Genomic DNA, 22,923 nt, shown 5'->3' with positions numbered 1-22,923 from the left:
TGCAGCTTTGCAAGTTTCAGCAGTCCTCTTAAAGATCACAACGGCGAAAGTGCTATTGGACAGGTAAACTGTCACCAATCTGGCAACACTCCCTCGTTATTATAGTTTGCTATTGTTAGGTCGCAGGCTAGCTAACATAAAGTGCACAAATGATTAAACAATTATTTAGTATTATTTCTCCTCCATAGATCTACCCCTGAAAATATTTGCAGATTTGGTGATTAGTGTTTCACGGTAAAGTGGCTCTCCTATTGAATGTTTCAGTAGTCAGTCTACTAGTGCAGAGCCTTACACAACAGAGGAACTCCTGTTGCAGAGGAACTGCTTTTAATGCCTCCTCCACATGCTCACACTTCCCTTACTCCATTCCCTCCTGTCCTTTTAATGCATTTTAAATGTTTCTCTGTACAGTTTATTTGCTGTATATGTTAACAGAGGGCTTCAAAACATGAAAATATTGCATCTTTGACAGTGAAGTCTTACAGTTCTTTAGTTTCCACAAACAACTAAATTTCCTCAGTTTGCATCTTCATTTGAGGAAACTTTCTACTGCACACTGTGGTGCTCACACATCTTATTTCACTGTAACTGTCAGTTACAGTTGCCTACAGGTGTTATCCAGTAACCGGCCTACTGGTGTTAACTCGTTAGGATTCTTGACTCATGAGATACGGGAAAGCTTCTACATTGTAATGCTACAAAGACCAGAGCTAGCAAGATTAGCGGCTGATATATTTTATATCATTTTAAGGTGTCAACCACAAGCCTGCTTTGCATCAGCAAAATGGCAAACAGTGTGAAACATAGAATGTCTTCTTGTTTGGACTGAATCAAAACTTTGAGCTCTTTTTCTGCTGACTGTTATACCAGGCTGTCAACAACACTGTGTCAAACATGGTGTGAAAATGTAGATTTTGTACAGTGGTGAAAAAGGTACTATTCAAAGTAAAAGTAGCAATGCCACAATATCAACATACTCCATTACGAGTAAATGTTCTGCATTCAAAATCAGGTATTAGCAACATAATTTAGGTAAAGCATCAAAAGCAAAACATACCACAGAATGCAGTGTCTACTGTCAGTTTTACTATTATATTATTGGATCATTATTATTGATGTGAGAGGTATCCTACTTTACATAAACTACAATGTACTGGAGAGGCTCGAAGGTACAGAGGGACTAACACTGTCACGGTTTGGAGTTTGATTCCCACAGTGGTCCCACTGACTCCTCACCAAGACCAGCAGAGTTCTCCAAATTTAAATAAATCTGCAGCAATCAGTTGTTGCCCCTATAAGTGACCAAAAGATCAATTCATGCAGGATTCAGCATTAAATTCAATGTTTTCTCACTGCTACGCTGGAGCTTATTGATCAGGATAGGAAGTATAACATGGAGCTACACTACAACCATCATAGAAAAACAAAGAAGATGCAGCCTGATGCATTAAATGTCTTACCTGCATCCTCTGTCACTGATTCACCCCACAGGGTCCAGATGGCGCTTTTGAGTATCTCCATTCACCACAGTTTGCTGCACAGCGTCCAATTCTGGTTATGATGTACAAAATGATATTTTTTGGGCTTTTCCGCCTTTAATTTTATTTATTTTTTTGACAGGACAGCTAGGTGAGAGAGGGGGAAGACATGCAGGACATTTGTCACAGGTCAGATTCAAACCCTTGACCTCTGAGTCAAGGCATAAACCTCTCAGAATATGTGCGCATGCTCTACCACTGAACCAACCTGGCCACAAACAATATTTATTTTAATGTACTACGGTATATATATTAAATTAGTCTCGCTTTCCTCCACAGCGCTGCGGAGGACGGTCTGGCTAGTACTACACACAGCATTCCGGGATGGGAGACAAACGTGCTCTGGTTTATTGGCATTTCTTTAAGCCAATCATAACAGTATTGGGCAGCGCTACGCGTCGGACGGAGCCAAAGTGCCTCTGTAAAATAGCCTCAGGAAGGAACTTGTTTTGGTGGAATGTGTACAGTATGTTCAAAAGTTGTTTTAGTCGTGCAACAGAAAACTCAGATTGGACAGATAGTCTAGCTAGCTGTCTGGATTTACCCTGCAGAGATCTGAGGAGCAGTTAACCATAGTCCTCAGAAATCCACCAGTTTAGAAGTGCCACACAAATAAAGAGGAAGGTGATGGATATCCGGCCGAAAAGAGCATGATCTGGCGGAATTCCCAGCGGGAAGTGGAACGTTGTGGATATAGACTAATACTATATATAGGCTATACTGCTACGTAGTTTCTGAATTTCAGCAAGGGATCAATAAAGTATTATTCTTGTTCATCTATTTATATTCTGTATTATTAATCTGAATTTGCAAAGTAACTAAAGTTGCCTTGCTCAAGGGCCCCGCAGCAGTCCGCAGGATCGAACCGACAACATGTGGTAAGAGAACCACTCTACCTCCTTTGTGTGGGCATTGTATTTCAATGTATCTGCCATGACAGAATATTTCTGAGTTGGCTACTTAAATAAATGTAACTACTCTTTCCACCACTGAGTATAGCTAGTGTCTGAAAATAAAACACACAGAATAACTAGGCTAATAAATCTTTTCTTAACTATCAAACACAGTATATATATATATCTGGATAGATAAAGATGTTATTTTATTATTGGAGATGTATTTACATTTATAGACAGTATTTAGTTGGCTAAAACACAGCCCAACATTTGTAAATTAAGGTTAGCAGCGCCATTAGCTAATGCTAAGTTTCACCAATGCTAGCCTTAATTAGCAAAAAATAATATAAAGGTTATCAGTTATCAACGTTACAAAAAACATCTATAGCCTACATGTTATTAACCACATATATCTTAAATACAGAAGAGAAAACTCACTAATTCTCTGACTTCTGCACCACCAACTGCCTGTAATGAATCAATGAATGAGTTAAACAAGCCAAAATGGCGCTGGATAAAGTCTCCACAGTTTATGATTAAAAAGCAGCAAAGTTAATTAGCGTAATTAAGTGAAAACACCTGTGTGTTTGTTTTTATATTGCTTTAAATTTAACTTTATTGTCATTGCACAGTGTAGATGTACTAAGGCAAGGAAATGCAGTTCAGCATTAAACCATAAGTGCAAAAAAGCAGTAAGGTGCAGAGCAATGTTCATAATTTACAGAATAGATTAAATATAATGTGGAATAAACATTAAAGTACCTATATACAGGCTGAGCAGTACAAACAGTGGTATGAATACACTAACATATATACAGTGCCAGTAGATTTGAACATAAGCAGTGCAGGTAGGCTAAGTATAAAGTGTGTGGGATTAAGTTTACAAGAAACTAAAGATCAAAGTGTTGCATTCAGGGCCTTCAGTTGCTCTCAATTAAAATGTATAAATGGATGCTGTCATCTACAGAGCATTTCTGCAGATAATAATTGTGTGAAGAGCGCCCTCTTCTGCTGGAGGAAGAGAATCACAAATATGTAAAGTTTACAGCAAATGTATTGTATTACAATATTTTAAGATATCTAGTCTAAAAAATAAAATCGCTCTTTAAAAGTGTGTATAATTGAAGAATATCAACTCCTCTTTGTGTAGTTAAACCCACTGAATTCTCAGAAATATTAGAGGACATTTCCTTGTATGATACTGTCAGTTACAGTATTTAATGTGAAACAGGACATAGATATTGTAGATAGAACAACACTGATGATTACAAACACAACACAGAAACAAACTCAGATAAGCTTTTTATTGTTTAGTAATTTCTGCAGAAATACCAACAAAAAGAAAAAGTTCCAACTTGAGTCTCTATAAATTTCGGTTATACTAGCTTCGTTTCAATAGAATAATTTGTTAGAATTACTAATAGAAAAAACTTAGGAAGGTGGGTTGTGTGCATAGCTTATAACCAACCTCCAAACAAAAAAAAGAATAAGGAACAAAAATATATAAATAAATGCTTTAAAAGAATACTAAAGGCTGTGGTGATGTAAACCCAAATTCAGACCATACAGTCAGTGGCTCATCCCCAAAATGTGATTAATAAACATACAGCTGCAAAATACAAACTTGGTAGTGAACTTATATATAATGAGCTGGATTCCACCAGCGAAGTGTGAAGAAAAAATAACGTCCATGCAAATACTTTTACGGATAAAGAACAGAGTCTTAAAAGCTGATTTTTTTTAAATTGTAAATAAGGTAAAATATTGGCCTGAAATAATAAACAGTAATTTTTCAGGCACAAATCTCAATTTGCTTGTTGCAGATTGCCATGTGTGAGGATTTGCTGTTTTTTTCTATTTTATATGATTGCAAATTGAATATGTTTTGGTTTAAGGTTGTTAACTGGACAAAAGAAGCAATTTAAAGAGGTCAGATATTTTGAACATATTTGACCTTTTTCACAATTTTCTGACATTTTATAGTTTAAACGATTAACCAATTAAGAGATTCATTGAACAAATTATCGGCAGATTCAATCGATGAGGACAATTATCATTAGTTATACCCCAATCTTGGCACATAACATCCATGTCATTTAACTAAATTCAAGGGATTTGTGACCTGCATTTCAAGAAGGCGGCATTATTTCTCAGACTGACAGTTTTTTCACCCTTTTTACAAACAGAAAAAATAAGATTTTAAGACTCTGTACAAGATAAAAAAAAATCCCCCTTGTTCCTTCTTGAGATAGACACGTTTGTGGACATCAAACTCCAAACAGAAAACTTGCTTAACTAACACAAACAAACACAAAAAGCATCAACCAGCCAGCTGGTTTGCTCACAATTCCTCTTCCGTGTTTGTCTGAGCTACAGAAACTCGTTCATCTTTCCGCCTCTTTGGTGTTTGTTCATCTGAAGACAGCTTTCAACAAACTTGAAGTAAACATCCTTGTAAAGGACAAGGACTCATGCAAAAACCTGAAAGCAAGCTGTTACTCCACCAGGGGGCAACAAAGACTGCAGCGATCCCTCTTCATGGAGTTATTTCTTTCTTCAAAATAAAACCAGAACAGTTTGTACCACAGCTGACCTCACATTTAGTTTTCATTTCTAATGGCGAAGGAGAGAGGGGAACTGAATCTTTTACAAGTCGTCCTTCATGGAGATGGAGCAACATGCAGTGAGTATACAGTGAGATTTCCCAAAATGGCTACACCAGCAAGTTACAACAAGACTGACACAAAACAGAACTAAGAAACTGTAACAAGAAACAATGTTTCTCTCGTCACCGTCACCAGCACTCTACTATCACAGTTTTCGTGGTGTTTTAGGATCATTCAAGAGAAACGTTACAGGCACAAGGTGGTTCTACTGCTTTTCCCTGTTCAACAGCAAACAGCTACAACTTCAAACAAAAAGACAAAAAAGTAAAGTGATTCAGAGTTTCTGCATCTTCACGGCTCCTCAGTGGTTTTCTAAACTCTTGATCACATTCAGTGTTTGGGTGTGCTGCCTGTCGGTGGAAGTTAACACACTTCAAGTTGACATGCAGGACTTTTTGTTATGCAATGCATGAAACAAAATTATTGTATCCTGTTTTGCTGTTGGGACTTGGTTTGGAAGGTCTTTTAAAAAAAGGTGGAAACCTTTCCCTGCTGAATCAAAATTAAACGTTACACATTAACTAAACTCCCAGTGAGATTCTTGCCCACCATTTCGGGCAGTTTGCAGTGACAAAAAATGTGTCAAAATAATTTCATACAGACGTGTTAAAGAAAGAAAAAGAAACACATCCACTGAATACACAGTAAAAGATCTGTATTCATCTGCACAACTTGTGGCCAAATTAAAGTTACTACTTACTATTAACCTGGCACTTAAAAAGGGGCTTTAAGAAAAATGACTCAACAAAAAGATTGTTGGTTTAGATGAACACATCATCCTGCAGGAGTCAAGTTTATAATAAAGTTATCATCCATATGTCCCCAGTACATAATGTTACTCCGGTCCAGCCTGCAGTAACTTCCTGTCCCTGTCTGTTACTTGTTTTCAGCAGTGAAATTGTATGAAGTAAGAAACAGCTATCAAATCTAATAGCTATTAATTAACACTGTCCCCTAAGCATCAGTTTGAATAATAAACTGGGGACACATGGGCGATTTTGGCTTCTGTATCTTTTATCATTTAACAGATCAAATTGAAATCTCAGGACTTCTTCAAATCTAGTTAAACACACCACAAGGCAGTATCAAAGAAAACGTTTTGTGCATTTCACTCAGAGTCGTCGCCCTCAACATCACAGACAAACAGCTGAAGGCAGGGCAGACAAGTGCCACCACAAACTTCACATAAAGTGCAAACTGACAAGGTTTTTCCCTTCACAGCGTCAGACCGGCTGATGCTCCGGGAAAACCAGCAAGACAGAAGACGAGACGATCCACCATCCACAGGTTAACATGTCCCCCTCTCCTGCTGCTCGCTTTAATGGCTCTCTATCACCACGGGCTCGTACCCGCCTGCAGACACCCTGCAAAGATCCAACGGGGACAACAGTCAGAGAGTGTGTGCGTGTGTGTGTGTGTGTGTGTGTGTGTGAACAAGTTATAAGTGAGCACACCTTGAAGAAGGCTGTCTGTGCCGCTACGCGTGGGTTGCTTCTCCCTATGTCTTTTAAATTTTGTATTATGAAATAGCCAGTGAAATAAAGGCATTTAAAATAATTTTGAAGAAGAGTGCCTTGGATTTTCCTTTTTTTCTACACTTAATTGAATTCCCGACCCCAAAGAGCACCTTCAAACATCTGACTGAACTTCCTGAGCACCCTGGAGTGTTTGATGTGTGATGTAGTGTAGGGTTACACATGTCTTTAATGCTCACTTTTACTGTTACCACGTACATTTATTTACAGTTCATTGTGTAGCGTCAAACTGATGTACAGTAAGGCTATGTTTAGACGGAAACGATCTGAAGAGAAAACGCAAAAGTGGCGTTGCGTTCTCACTTTTTATTCCGCGTTTAGACGAGCGTTATGGGGGGGGGAAATCTGCGTGCATATGGTGACGCAAAAGTGTGTGAAATGCGATCCACCAAGTCTGCGTGCCTGCGTAGAATCTTCCTTCTACTTCGCTCCCTCTCCTCCTCCTCTCTCCCTCTCCTCTCCCTAGTAGCGCGAAGTGAACAACAAAAGCGCGCACACACACACACACACACACATGCGGCACACACACATGCGGCATACACACACACATACACAGCGTTTTTATCCTTTAGACGGGAACGCGACAGTGGGGTATTTTTAAGATTTCCACTCTGGAGGGTGGTTTCACTTTTTTTTACGTTTTTAAGCCCCAAAAATGCTGTCGGCGTCTAAACGAAAGGCACATATGATAAAATATTTTGTCGTTTTCACCCGCGAGCGTATTCGTGTAAACAGGACCAAAGTCATAAGAAAGGGGAGCTTTCTTTAAGACTTCTTTTTGGAAAATGTATCCGAGTTCTATTTGGATTGGTGAGTTATAGTGTGAGTTTTGTAAAAAGAAAACAAAAACTAATGCCTTAAACATAATATTGATTTTGGTAAAGTATGCTGATGCTTGTTTCCTTGAGGCAGTTCAGCAGATTTGATAAAGTTATTTGAAAGGGATAAAAGGAAAAGAGGAAGAGACAGATTCTTTATTTATACAGGTAATCTCATTGAGACACAGGGTCTCATTCTCAAGAGAGACCTGTTAAGACCAGATAGTGGCAATGAGGGGTGAATCAAGAAGAGGATGACATTTGAAAGTGAAGAAAAGTCCGAACCGAGCTCCTCACCTGTTTCCAAGCATGATGCCGCTGAGCGCAGTGGTTCCATCTCTGTTGACGAACAGACGCAGGTTGCTGTCTGAAAGCCAGAAACACAGAAACGGAGTTAGCAGCCGCTGACATAAACCAGAAGGCGTCGACACACAGACAATAAAAAGGTGACAAAACACAGAGCTGGAGAAGGAGAGCTCGGTCCAAAGATGGTGCAGGAGTTACAGTCATCAATATTATGCTGTCAAAGTAACTTTTAAACCTTCACACAAAGAGATTCACTGTAAACAAATGAGAACATGTTAAAGAGCGATAGCCTCCATCTCACACCATCGCCTGTGGAGTTAAGACTACATTTGCCATAAACCACTCCTACCAACATCTTCATCGAGGGGCGTGTCGATGCTCACGAGCTATTAAGTAATGAGTAGCTTGTGTTTTCGTTCCAGCAGCGGTCTGATTTTTTAATGAACACTTTTAGATGTAGCACCTTTCAGCTGTTAATCATGTCCCGAAATGGCTCTTTATGATGGGTTTATTTATTTGTTGTACTGTATATTTATTGTGTACTGTGAATGTATTGTCTATTTGTTTTTTTGTCTGTAGTTGATTTGGTGGCAAATGAGTTTCCCCATTGGGGATCAATAAAGCTTTCAAATCTAGTCTAATCATTTATTAGCAAACATCGTGTAAACTCTAATATTTTATGTGACGTGCCAAGCAGCATGTTTTGTTTCTGTCTGTACTTTTGGAGCCATTAAGGGACTTCTAATTGATGATCTTCTCTGTTTCTTTCTTTGTCAGTTTTTGGGCAATCACCACGGAATTTCGTAAGTTAAGTTTTCTGCTTTCCTTGGCAAGTTGTTGGTCAGTCCCATCGCCTGCTACCCTACAATTTTCTTGTGTCTTACAGAAAATGAACAGGGCCAGACTCTACATTGCACTGCGTTCAGAAAGTTTTCCCCCTTGAAGGGCCCTTTGTCAGCTGGTAACTTTCCCAAAACGGCAATCCAACATTCACGTTGTGATTGGCCAGCTGAGTGGAGCTGAGAAAGGAGCCAGAGTTTGAACTTCTCTCTCAGCTCCCTTTTTCACCATTCTTGATACAACTATTTTCTCAAATTATGTAAAGATTCTTATTCTTTATTTTATAAAGGACAACACACATTAATTAACGTTTCTGTAAATGTGCCAGTGTTAGCAAGCCGGCTAACTTTCAACTGTAGTCCTTTCGCTAGATGATTTTAGACCACAGCAACAGGAAACAGCAAGACAGTACAGCTTAAACTATACAGACAGAAGTCAACAAGACACCACACAGACAGCTAGAGCAACAAATAAGCTTTCTCAGTAAGCCATGCAGAGCTACAGGAAGCAGCAAGACATTAGCACAGTTACACATCAACAGTATCCAGAAGATGACTAACTGAAAACAATTGTCTGTAAATGTGCCGGTTATCATTTTTTAACAATATGTCTCCCTTCTCTCTTTGACGGCGAGCTTTTCAACCGCTTTTGAGTGTGGCAAAACAACTCTGAACACTTGATTTTGAAACAGCAGAGCTGACTTTTGCCATCTTTTGCCTTTCAACATCTCTGTCCACACGCACACGCACACGCACACGCACACGCACACGCACACGCACACGCACACACACACACACTATTTCTGTTAGAAAATTAAACGAAAGGCCGGGGTAATGTTATTACAGTGTATTAACAACGTTCCACACATTTAAACCACAGCAAAGAAGAAAGAGCTTCTAATTAGGGCTGCACAATATATCAATTTTTTTATCGTCATCGCAATATCAACTGGCGCAATTATACATATTGCAAAAGGCTGCGACATATCGCGAAAGACACTCAGAGATGTTTTGTGTTAGTTGAAAGAAAATATCAGTAAAAACTGCACTTTAAAATGTTTTTTTTTTTTAGTGCTGCCTTTTATATTTAATTCTATGTTCAATTTGTTCAATAAAAGAATGTTGGAAATGATTTCCTCTCATTTGTTATACATTCAACAAGCAATCTGTTGTATTTTAGCAGAATACTGAAAGCTGCAGAACTGAGTCCACTTTAATATCTGTTTATTTATCGCAAGTAATCGTTATCGCGATATTCAACAACGTTATCGCAGATCGCAGATTTTCCTCATATCGTGCAGCCCTACTTCTAATGCAGCATTTGTAAAATAGTTTCACCTTGTTGTTGTTGATATTGAATGAAAATGTCTAACGAGGTCACCTGAACACAGCTTTATTATTTACTGAAAAGATGAAGAGGGTGAGTTTTCAGTGTTTCACTCCACCATATGGATGGATGGAAAACTTTACAGATTTTAGGTGTAAAACTCACATGTTTATAGCAATCTGCTCGTTTCCTTCCTTGCATATTGTGATAAATGATCTAACTGAAGATTTTCAACCGTCTTATCTTTATTGAGCATGTGTTTTTAACAGGCCTGGTCCACTCTCTTGTAACTAAACCCTTCAGTGTTTTTGCCTCAGCTGCATTTCTGCTTGTTTTTTTTCTTGTTTTAAGCTGTAAATAAATCAATGCCTAGATTATTCTTTCTAAGCAGTTTTAAACTCCCACTGTACCTTCAGTGTTGTTGATATCTGCAAAGTTTTGGCTTTGGACAATTTTCTCCACAATGTCGTCGGCATCCATGCGAGTGTCGTTTACCCAAGAGGGCTGACTCACCACTGAGTCCTGCTTCCGCCTGAAATACAGCGATTAGAAAAAGAAAAGAGGAAAAATGCAGTTAGAAGAGGACTGGACCACAATAATCCCATGATCAGAGCAATGACGAAAGACTGTACTCTGTCCTGGCTCCTAAATGGTGGAATGAGCTCCCTATTGACATCAGGATGGCCGAAAACCTGTGCATCTTCCGCTGGAGGCTAAAAACACATCTCTTCCGACTACACCTCGGATAAAGAAGGAAAAAAATTAAAATTTAAAATTCTTGATGCTGCACTTTCATAGGGCTATTTGTAGCATTACATATTTAAAGCTAATGTACTTGCCCTTACTACTTGTTGTCTGGAGTTTGCACCTTCAAGGTTGAACGCGCTTAATTGTAAGTCGCTTTGGATAAAAGCGTCAGCTAAATGACATGTAATGTAATGTGTCTATACCTGGGGGGCCTGTTAGGGGGTAAGATGGGCCGCGGGGGTCGAGGGGGTCTTTCTGGACGTCCGGCGTCCTTGTCGCCCTCTGTAGGTGTGTCAGCAGTGAAGCCCAAGCCCCCAGAGGCGCTGCTTCCTGTCGAGGTGTTCCTGCGGTGTGTGAGGTCTGACAGGCTGGAGGAGCAGGAGTGCTCAGTGCTGTAGCCTGCAGCCACACAAGAAGGTATCATAGGAGACATTAGAAGACATCAGCTGTTTGCCACTTTGGGTAGGTAGTCTCGCACAGAGCCGCTGCAAAATAGCCTTGGAAAGGAACTTGTTTTGGTGGAACGTGTGTACGTTCAAAAGTTGCTTTACTTGTGCCAGAGAACTCAAATTTGGACAGATAGTCTAGCTAGCTGTCTGGATTTACCCTGCAGCGATCTGAGGAGCACTTAACCATAGTCCTCATAAATCCACCAGAGTTTAAAATTCCAACACAAAGAAAGTGGAAGGTGACGGACATCGGCGAAAAGACATGCATCTGGCAGAATTTCCTGCGGCACTTGGTGGATATAGACTATTGGGTAGGTAATCTCCTACAAAAGTATTAAATTAAAGTATAAATTACAGGACCCATATAAAAAAATGTTTAATTGCTTATTTCGGAAAGGCATTTTTCTGGAATATAAAAATACGTCATAATGAAGGCTGCATGTGGAAACTGCAGGTGAATCTTGTACCTGAGATTTTGTGTCTTAAAATGTTTGTATCACGTACCAGAGATTTTGCTGTGCTGGCTGGCATAGCTGGAGTTACGAGAGTGACCAGACTGGAAGACTTCTGCAGGACTGGAGTGGTTCACTTCGGATTCATCAAGGAGACCTGAATGCACCAAAGGAGGAAAACAACACTGTTACCACCTCATTTGTATTTATTTTGAATCAAAATATTTTTTCTGCAGGATCAGACATCAAGAAGTCTTTGTTTACTTTCACAGTAGAGATGCAGAACTCAGAGATGGCAGCCATTTCTGACTCACAGGAGTTGTAATTTACAATTACAGTTTGTTTCTGTAAAGTCAAACAGTTTTTTAGGTTTTCCATAACTGCTTTTGTAAACTAACCTTTGCATGTGACGAAACGTTGATGAATACTGTTGAAAATGTGCACTTTTTTTTCTCGCGTGGTGAAGGTGCTTTAGACATATTATTGTACTAGAATGCTCCGCTGTTGTGAACAACCTCAGCCTTTCAAGTTGTTTTCCAAGTTGGAACAAAAACAGGTTTCATTTTTTTTTAATTTTAATTTAAACTGAACAAAATACTAACATTGTCTACTAGTTTTCCATGCAGGGGAACATCTTCTCAAAAATATCTTTTTAGAACTTCTTCCGGGAAGTTTTTTGGCTCAGAATGAAACCCATCTGGCTCGGGGTTGAGCCAAGATCTGAAAGACTGGAGTCCAGTCTCAAGAACACTTTATCTTATGTTTCATACTATTCATAATCTCATGTCTTTTTGACATCATTTTACTGAGAATTATTTTTTATATTACTTCTAAGGTTAAGAGTTGAAGAGTTTAGTGGTTCTGGCATTTGAAGTGCTCTGGATTTGTCTTTGGACGATTGGGATGAATAAAAAAAATGATCTGTTCTCGGTCTAAACTTCTTCTTAATTCCCTTTACAACCTGAAACTTTACTGTACCTGGAAATCGGGGTGGGATTCAATACCATTTTATTTATTCTAAACCTGGTAGCAAATCTGATCATTCTTTCAAATCCCTGAACATATGAGAATAACAACATCCAAATACTTTGTACAACTTTTGTTTCCAGATACAATATATTACACATTTACATACCTACTCTTTTGATTGTATACATTACTCTTTTTTTTAAGAAAAAGAAAAAAGGATTTGATTACTTATACAGTGATCTTAAGGCAAACTTTGTCTGTCATACCAAAACAACTCATGCCCCCTGTGCATAAATTAAATAATCTCTATCAAACAATAAAAATGTAACGTGCAAATGAAAATTTCAAGTTAAACTTGCAATTTGAACACAAAAGTCTGTCCATCTGGTACACGTTGTTCTATCTAAATAAGCAAACCAAATCTTGCAAACCTTGACAGCATTGCAAGCATCAAAGCACACTTGTTTGCTTATTGTTCCTTCACGAAAGATTATTTCAACTTTACATGCCCTCCACATTTATGGTTATGTATGACCCCTTGAATTGGCTCTGCGTGCCCCCAGGGGGGGCCAACACTGCAGTTTGGGAACCACTGGCTTAAGGAAACTTAACTTAAGCTAAAGGAAAGTTTGCCAGCTCAGAACCGGATCCGAAATGTAACCTCCTCTCAGAGTACAACCCTGACTAAAAAAATCCTTTTCAAGTCTACATTTTTCTGCCCAGACGCGAGTTGTACCTGAGCTGATGATGGAGGGTCGCGGCTTGCTGGCTCGTCCCAGAGAAACCCCTCCAGCCGGCCCGGGCTCGGCTGTTCCCTCCCCTTTACAGTCCAGCTGCAGGGTGTGTTCTTGTCCTGGGATGGAGATGGACTTTGCTGTGCTGGGAGGCCTGCAGGAAAAAAAGAAAGCACAACTTATCAGTCTGGAAAAGATTAAATGAGCACAGAGCTGCTTAGCTTGGCAACGCACAGATAAGATTCATTTTATTGTCTGGGGAAACTGAGTCATTGCGCTAACAAAGGACAGAGGAGCAAAAATGTTATAGGTGTTTAACAATCTGGTCAAAAGGTTAAAAATGTACATAAATTACTAAGACACCAATTAATACCTGTGAACACTCCTCCAACACATATGTTGACTTGTTTTGACAAAAAGAATGAGGCAAAATGGCAAAATACCAACAACTCTGATACTGCCTGAAACGCTGGTATCGGGAAGTACTGGAGTTTATGCACCGATCCGATACCATGTAATAAAGCCCTAAAGAAAATCTACCTTAAAGTAGTTTATTGATGTTCTTTTTCCGTTATAACTGACTGTCAAACTGGATAAAAAAAGAAAGTTCTGTGGTATTCATTGTTCATGTTTCACAAAGAGTTTAAGATAGAAATCATATCACATCCATACAGGGATAGTAGTATACAGTTGTTAAAACATAATAAAATATATGACACACTGGTATCGGATCGGTACTCGGTATCGGACGATACGCAAGTTCATGTATCAGAATCGGTATCGGGAAGCAAAAAATGGTATCGGACCATCTCTACCAACAACAAAAGAGAAGAACACACAAAACTTAAAATTTTTACAATGTGACACCGAAAAAAAAACACATAAGTGTATAAAAACATCTATGATTTTAGAAATGATTGTATTTAACGGCATTTCAAGAGACAACAATTCAGTCCTAGTCAGATCTTCGTCAGGTCAAAAGGTTTTAAAATTAGTTCCAAACTCATATTGAGACTAATAGGCTGATGTGATGGAGGGTCTGTGATGAATAATGTGTGGTTAATCGTTTCAACCTATATATTTAGAAGTCACTGTGACACAAAGACAGACCGTCCTGAAATCTCACAATTTGAAATACTCACGTTTTAAAACATGGATCTCCAGACAGCAGGGTCATTCCAATGATCACCTTTAAAAGATGTAAGAAGCAATTTCACCACACAATTTTAACATACATTGCTTTTTCATTTACAAAACATGATAAAAGGTAAATGTCAGCAACAGCAAAAGTGTCTGTTTTGTTAACATGTGAAGAGATGCTCTCTTCTTATCTCTGATCTAACATTAAAAAAATGCCGAAATAGTTTTCCATAGTTGTGAAATCGCTGCCTTTTTTCTTTGTAAGGGGGGGGGGGCAGTGGTGGAAGAAGTACTCAGATCTTTTACTTAAGTGAAAGTAGCAATATTACAGTGTTAAAATACTGTTGTTACAAGTAAAAGCCCTGCATTCAAAATCCTATTTAAGTAAAAGTACAAAAGCATTAGCATCAAAATGTCAATCAGAAAGAAGTACTTATTATGCAGAATGGGTCATTTCAGAATCATATATACTTTATTACTGGATTATAATTATTGATGAATTAATGTGTTCATCACTATAAACTCCAGTATAACTTTAATAACTGACCTATATTGTTGTGGGAAGCAATGCTGAACATGTTTTGACTAAACAGTCTGTTGGCTGCTTAAGCTTTAATAAAAGCGAACTGGAAAAGCTTGGAGTGGATTTCCAGTAAGCTCACTGTCGTGCGAGTTACGCACACAACATGACGTCTTCCAGAGGAATGAGATGACAAAACTACTCGTGACCTTCTTGGCTTTCTCTTTACATAGCTGTGTGAGTGGATGAACTCTGGGTGGCGCTGCAGAGTGAACAAACCAGAACCCACAGAGACATTAAACTGCTTCAGTGTTCAGCACTGATGAATAAATGGTGATTTGGGGGCTAAGGTGACCTCTTCTCTTCTTTTTTTTTTTTTTGTCAAACCAACAGTGCAAAACCTAAACAAATATTCAGTTTACGATCACTTAAGATCGGCAAATCCTCACAATTGAGAAACTGAAACTAGGGAATGTTTACAAAAGAATTGATGATCAATTATCTGTAACTGTGAAAAATTGATTAATTGATTTCTCGTTTCAGCTCTAGATGGAACTAAAGTACTAAAACATATTTGCTTTTCGATCAGAAAAACCGAAGCACTTAAGCAAAAGGTTACGTGACAAAGGGACTATTGATCCTCTACCTTATCACTCTGACCGCATCGGACTACATTTGTGGAGTGGAAGCAATCAATAAAAGGTAAAATGTCAAAGGTCAAAGTCTCAGGGTTAATAATAAAGCTTGCTTCAGGCATAGAATTTATGATGCAATTAAATTCTTGTTGACACCGTGAGGGCACAGACTTGTAAAATGAAACAGCCATCTCCTTGCCTTCAGTATTGAGTTGTCCTGCCGTGTGTTCTTGGTGTCGTATCCCTCCAGCAGACAGCAGCGCACAGTGGAGCCAGAACCCGCAAACTCCGCCATGTTGAGGTCTGTGAAGCCCAGCTGAGGATGAGGAAGAAGAAAAGAATAGTTTAATCGAGATTCACTAATGGAGGGGTTCACTGGCAACGTTTGGCGCAACAGATTTCTGCGACACCCATCGTTTTGCACACCTGGCAATTTCACATCGTCACAAGTCCCGAGCTTTTGAAGTTTTAATGTATGACAGGGTTGAAAAACCTCACGTCAATCTTAACAGACATCAAACCAGACGAAGAGTGAAGACTGTATTTTTAAAGTGGCTTTGATGAAGGCAAAAAGATAATTACATTTTAAACGGTTTGCTGATAATATCCTCCACGGATGCTCTGAGTGAGCAGTTGGTGGTGTTGATATTTAACTAATTAAATGAGTCTCTGTGACCTCAATTAAGTAAAACATGAAAGGTAGGCCAGAGCAGGACTAATGTCGATCTCCCATTTGGGAATGACTCCTTGGAATCTAGGGCACACCAAACGGATGAAATTGTCCTTTTCACACCCCATCAGTGAGCGCTATGGGAGGGTAGTAATGCAGGGGGATTCCCATTGCAAGATCAGATTGTTTGTGGGTTCACATCTAGATTCTTTGGTCCACGAGTGATATCTCTCTTTGTTTATTCATCCTCCCAAAATACAACCAAAAGCTTCACTACCTCGTTAAAACATGTAAGAGAAAATAGTGACGGAAGGAGAGAGAGCAGGGAAACATAAAGCACAAAAAGCTAAAATAAATAGACAAAAATAACTTTATATAGACTGTATTGCTTACTAGATGAAAAGGCATGGAAGGAAAATCTATACGTTCGTCTTTTTGTTGGCTATTCTGTTGTTGTTGCGTCCCAGTGGTCGTCCACTACGACACAGCAACAAAACGATCGACTGTGCCGGCCATCGTCGTTCCCGATCCGATCCACCCTGTGTCTGCCGGGTCGGGTTATAATCAGGCTGATATCCTGTAGTCTGAACCCGACATTAGAGTTTCTGATTTATACACAGCCCCAAATTACACTGATTAGGACTCTGCCTACATGACCTTTACCTCTAAAACAAACCTCACAGCTTTTTGCCGTATGGAAACTGCCTTTGAACTGCATGTGTGATGTTATTATTAATTAACTTCTCTCAAGCTAAAGGTTCCCATTCTTCATTCTGCAGGTTTCCCTTTTTATTCAGGAGCTTCTGTTTTCATAGGTGTGTATTTAAAGGAAGCAAACTTCTAAGGAGGGAAGCTGGATATATTTAGCCAAAAGGAAACCTAAATGGAGGGTGGGCGAAAACAGAGGAAATGGTTCCTCTCGGGCAACAACGTCCACGCATCGACAAAAGTGTATCTTCATGAGGGGTTTGACCTTGCAATTAATTGACGAGACATGACTCATTTGTCAGGAGCTCTTGCAGTTACGGTAAGAGAGGTGTTGGCAGGATGTTTTGCAGATTCCCGGCAAGTGTGAATGTAAGGAATACAGGTTTTTGATTTATTGTCACGCCCTGCTGCTAGTGGTATGCTCGTCAAGTATTGGGAGAAATGCTAATATTTACACGACATGGCATTAAGACGTACAGAGAGCTCATCTGTAACTGTTTCTATGTGTTTATGAGCGTGAGAGGTGAGGCAACCCAGAGGGAGACTAAAGCTCTTACCTTCGTATATGTTTTTCCTCCTTTGAGTTCCTGCAGGGAAAACAGGAAGACAGTAATGAACCCGGTGATCCAACTTTATATTACAGTGGTCTCCAATTACAGGGCTCCCAACAAGATAGTTGAAATTACAGGCTGAGACTACACTCATGGTTCCTCAGAGCATGGCACTGAGGCGGCTTTCACATAGGAAATTTCAGCATCAAGTCTGCACTGAAATATCCTGGAGACATTTTTCGTGAGAATGTCTCCAACCCTCCTAATGTACAATTATTTTAGTCAAATCAAGTTTGTTAGTAGATGCAATTCTGTAGGGCTGGGTATTGATCCAAGAGTTTGAATACCAAAATAATACTAATTTTAATACCTTACTTGGAGGAATATGTGTTCCTACAAAACCCTTTCCTAATAAGTATTGATTTGCAGGTCAAAAGACATCTACACATACAGGTTTAAACTTGGCAATTTCTTTTTTTTAGATGCCTACAATAAGCTGTATATAAGTGCTATGTTTCAACGTGAAGCAGGTCTTAACTACAAGGTTAAATATAACCACTTAAACAATGGTTATATTTAATCTAGACGTCCAGAGATGTTGCAATTTTCGGCCAAATTTAGCAAAGACATAGACAGCTTGACAAAGTAGTGTGGTGTAGTTGTGAAGATGTAGAAGACAAACGCAAAAAGCATATACACAGGGTTCATACGCATTTTAACCAATACTTCTCCATGACTTTTTGGCAAATTTCCATGACTATGTATTACTGAAAATGTCAGTCAACATTATACAATAAGAATAAAAATCTGTGTTAAAGTTTACCCTCAGAGGTTTAACAATAAAATGAATGACAATTTATGTGGTTCATAGTGGGATTTGTAATATTGCGCCCCAAATAGAATGTTAAGGTTAGAACGACGTGAAATACATTTATTAATCACATATTATTATGCTGTGTTAAAAAAAAAATTCCATGACTTTTCCAAAACTTTCTGGGTCTTTTTATGTTTCCAAAACCTTGCCAGGCCTGGAATTTGCATTTTTTAAATTCCATAACTTTTCCAAGTTTTTTCAAAATGTATGAACCCGTATATAAAAGCCTGCTCCAGGTGATCCACACGGTTGACGATCCTTAACCGGACAGGTTACCGCTCCGAGCATAGCAGCAGGTTTTCTCTTCATCAATAGGATACATGACGATGTTTATAACCTAGACATTTTAACATCTTTTGACCTGTAAATCACCTCGGCTGATTCATCATCATATTATACTATTGCAATGAAACATTACTGGATGGCAGGTAGCCATTAAAATTGTACACTAACGTTTACAAGTTTGGTTCCTGTTTCAGCTTAAAGTGCACAATAATTCAGCATATAACAAGCTGGAATCAACAGGCAACATGTTGCTTTAGCAAAGCTCTTCTTCAAACAAGATAAATAGAAGGTTAGTCTAGGGTTAGCACTGTCAGAATATCAGCTGAACATACTATGGACTGACAAATCACAGTTAAACCTCTTCAATCTAACCACTGAGCAGAGTGCAGAGGGCCCAAAGACAAACAGACTAACTCAATATTCAGGGGCACATTGCACCGTTGTGCTTCAATAGTGATCGAGGGTCACTTACTTTGTTGCTTTTCTGCACAACAAATTCCAAAATCCAAGTTCCAACAGTATTCTCCCCTGTCATGCAACACTGTGGGGACATTGACTAAATGGAAGATTGAATCTTTTAATTCTTCCTCTTTTGGGGCCAAAACTATTTTTTTTTTTTTTTTACTATTGACGATGGATGTGTAAATAATTTTATGTATAACTATCACATCCTTCACAACAGCAACTAATGACAGCACTCAAGTAAAAACAGGTCTACAGCCACATTACTGTATGTTCTGACTCAACAGGACTGTAGATTTCAATTATTTCAGTTCAAATCCCAAACATTTAAAGACACTGTATTGATCTTGTTTAACTTGAGGGCACTTCCGAGAGTCTTACCTTCCTAACTGAGACCCTGCAGACGGAAGGATCCAGGACGCCGGTGTGGGGATTGGCGCTCATTTTAGACACAAAGGTGAACCTCTTCCTCCAGCGAACACAGTTCTCTCGAACCTCCTGTCTGTAAGGAGAAAAAAGGAACAGTAGGACCACATAAATCTCTTTGGTATTCTGTATTCTTGTGCATCCAATGAATTATTCATTTTGAAATGCCTTTCTATTCCTGCTTACTCCTCGCTTCTTGAGTTGCAGACTTTGCTTAATGATAGTTTGATTCATTCTTCTATTTGCTGAGGCAATACAACAAAGACACTGAAACAGCCTATGTAAAATGGCAGCAACCTAAAGTGTGTATTTATGCGTAGACCACGGCTATTTTCCTGACATTTAGGTCAAAGTCAAACTCATAATTTTGATTCGTTGTGTTCTCTGACTTCAGAACAACAGATTTTTTTTTCCCAGTTATGTCATCCCGTTCTCACAGCTTCATGACCAGTGTGTCCACTGAGGATCAGATTTAACAGAGCAACACTGAGAAAACATGTTGTGAGCAAGTTTTTCCAAAACTAACTGAATTACAGAGCGGATTCCCATGGCTTCTGACACTGATTACAGTTTTTTTGAAACTTAGCGGTTTCTTTTACTGATTTTGTGGGTAAATGCAGCGTTTTGAGGATGGTGAACTGGTGACATTTTCTCAACAAGACAGTCTTTAACGTGTAAACTGGTTTCTCTCAAGATCTTCCCTGCTGTTTAACTGACAAGAAAACCTGTCAAGGAAACAGTGTACAATGGTCAAACGACTTCTGTAAAAACACAGTTTGCCTGGTCAGAAAATGAAAGTGGAAAACCTTTAAGTATCCATACATCCTGGCTAACGGGTGGGAACAAAGCAGTAGGTGTAAAAACAGATCGGTTTGTTTCTAAAAACAAAAGCTCATGGGACCGGAGTTTCTTTTTTTCCACACCAAAGCATGAGGCAAAAGAAGGAATGTAGATGTGTGAGACATCCTTGTTTGTTTAATATATCACTTGTGACATTTGTTGTGCTGCCAAATCAAGATTCCCATCTAAATCTAAATTTCGGCAGCCCAACATGTCATCTGTAAAATTAGACAACACTCCGGTTTGTTTAGAGATGAAACTATGTGCGCCAGCAGATCTGTGAGGAAGTGTTTTCATCTAAAGGCTAACATCAGCACTAACATGCTTTCACTAACGTTAGGCATGTTAAATGTTGACCATGTTCACCATCTTAGTCTGAGGCTGGGATGTCTTTAGTAAGTTAAGGGATCAAAGTTATTACAATTCATCTGGATGTTGACATTTCAAAATCACAAATGTCAAAAGTCAGAGGAAAAGTCAAAAGACATTGGAATTTATGCTCTGGGAATTATTGGTATTTATACCAAATTGAATGGCAATTGACTCAATACTTCTTGAGATATTTCAGTCTTGACCAAAGTGGTGGAAGCTGCCATCCACAGTGAGCAGGAGTAATTCTACGGTGTTATTTGTAGTTAAATATGAACGTCTCTGGTGCTAAAACAGGGAGACGTCCAAAAAAATAAAATAAGTCAAGATGTTTGAAGTTATACTCAAAATGCTACATACCAATTATGGGGGGAAATCCTTACATGCAGGTCTTCATTATTTCTAAGTTATGAGAATCTACCCTATTCTGTGAGCAACTATCATTTTGTCAACCAAACATTTCAGTTAAATACCATCCCAGCGAAGAGCACCATCATTTGTGTGATTGGTCTGTCAATCACAAATGAAAGCAAAAAAAAAAAAAAAAGGCTGTGTTCATCTCTTAAAATGGCAAACAGCTCATTTAGAAACATTCATTATATTCTGTCCAATGCATGCTGAGAAGAAGTAGATCAACTGAATGGCCAAATGTTCCTGGAGTCACTTTAGCTGCATGACGCTTTCTTAATTCCAACATATAAATCACAGACACAGTGCTTCATGGTGGGGTGTGACTGTATTTCAAATCAAAGGTGAAAGAGAAATACTGGTACTGATGAGCGGTTTCTATTGGAGCTACTTTAGAAACATCAAGTAAATACAAGTACAGGCTTGATATTCTTGATCATGTACATTTTGATAATGTAAACTTTCAAGTTTCAAGTTTTTTTTTTTGTCAAAAGCATAACAGAGAGAAGCAGTCGCTGGCAATGGCATTCTTAGATCTCAGGCTCCCTCCAATAATGCTCATTAAATAGGTGTAAAAAGAAAATCACATAATCAAATACATAAATACATACAGAATCAAAGACATAAGTGCAGAAATTAAAGTATAGGGATATAATATACCATATATATAATAAATAATATATATATATATATTATATTAATATACGTATATACTTGTGGTAAATACACAGGTGTACAGTAATTGCAAAATGAATACTTTAATGTTAACAGGAATAATGTACTTAATGTAAACGGGTAGTAGTGAGCACTCTATTCATTAGTATTTCCTGTGTACAAATAGATAGACATCTTAGCCTGATGGTGTTAGCGGCAACGTCATGGGATCAGCAAAAACATTAGGATGCATTCTCTGGGGATCATTAATGTACATAGTGAAAGTGAATTAATGGCAATCTGGCATAAAGTTGTTGAGATATCAGGATCTGGAACAAAGTGTTGGAGAGGTCGACTCAATCAGCTGATCGAGTCATTTTTAAGTCCTGTTGCCAGGAGAACGGAATAAATTGGCACAATTTGACACAAACAAAAGAGCTGACATAATTAGGTGATTACTCGACTAATCGATTATTCAAATGTTCTGTTTGAATCTCTGTTTTTATTCAGTTCTATTTTATTACGTTTAATTTCAGTCGTTTGGATTCATTCTAATCAGTGTACACGAGGCAGTTTGAGTTATTGTGTGAGACAGAAGGTGCAAATTACACACACACACTATAGGGTAAATTAGCAGCAGCTGCTCCTCACACTCCCCTCCCCCCACCATTTTTTCACCATTATCCATTTCTCCACTATGTGCTGTGTGATTTCTACCACTTCTATTCTCTCTCTGTCTTTAACCACTTTTCAAACAATATATTTATTAGAATTTTCTTACACATACATGTGTCCGCGCATATACAACAACGACAAACAAACATTTGTCAACCAAAGCTCACACTGAGGCACAAACAAACACAAATCACAGAGAACACCTTCTCAGACGCGTTATTATGGAACCCACGCAACTTCTAGGCAAGACCCGCGCTTCAATAGCATTCACATACTATTGGCCAGGCATCCATGCTTACGCAAGGTAACTATTCATTCCAGCATCTATTTGGGCCATCCTCACATGAGGGCCCTGGGTACTCAGTCCCCTTTTCCCCCCCAGTCCGACGCCCCTGGGTCCTATCCCCTGACCAATCGGCTATCCTAACCT

At 38.8% G+C, this 22,923-nt stretch overlaps 1 protein-coding gene across 1 annotated transcript in view; it reads right to left on the bottom strand.

Moving 5' to 3' along the window:
- Window positions 1-3,727: 3,727 nt before the first annotated feature.
- The window catches only part of LOC116054051 (protein FAM102A-like), a 42,546-nt gene continuing 23,350 nt past the window's right edge, over window positions 3,728-22,923 (bottom strand). Inside the window, exons 3-12 of the mRNA XM_031305350.2 lie at window positions 19,503-19,623; window positions 17,507-17,536; window positions 15,771-15,887; window positions 14,419-14,465; window positions 13,279-13,430; window positions 11,626-11,730; window positions 10,876-11,071; window positions 10,336-10,457; window positions 7,751-7,820; window positions 3,728-6,464 (exon numbers count right to left, since the gene is read on the bottom strand). Of these exons, the coding sequence (XP_031161210.1) occupies window positions 6,419-6,464; window positions 7,751-7,820; window positions 10,336-10,457; window positions 10,876-11,071; window positions 11,626-11,730; window positions 13,279-13,430; window positions 14,419-14,465; window positions 15,771-15,887; window positions 17,507-17,536; window positions 19,503-19,623 (1,006 nt within the window). The 3' untranslated portion in view covers window positions 3,728-6,418. The remainder of the gene's footprint in view (window positions 6,465-7,750; window positions 7,821-10,335; window positions 10,458-10,875; window positions 11,072-11,625; window positions 11,731-13,278; window positions 13,431-14,418; window positions 14,466-15,770; window positions 15,888-17,506; window positions 17,537-19,502; window positions 19,624-22,923) is intronic.

Source organism: Sander lucioperca, chromosome 2 (genome assembly GCF_008315115.2).
Source record: "Sander lucioperca isolate FBNREF2018 chromosome 2, SLUC_FBN_1.2, whole genome shotgun sequence".
Lineage (NCBI taxonomy): Eukaryota > Metazoa > Chordata > Actinopteri > Perciformes > Percidae > Sander > Sander lucioperca.
This window is presented reverse-complemented; position numbering and strand designations above follow the sequence as displayed.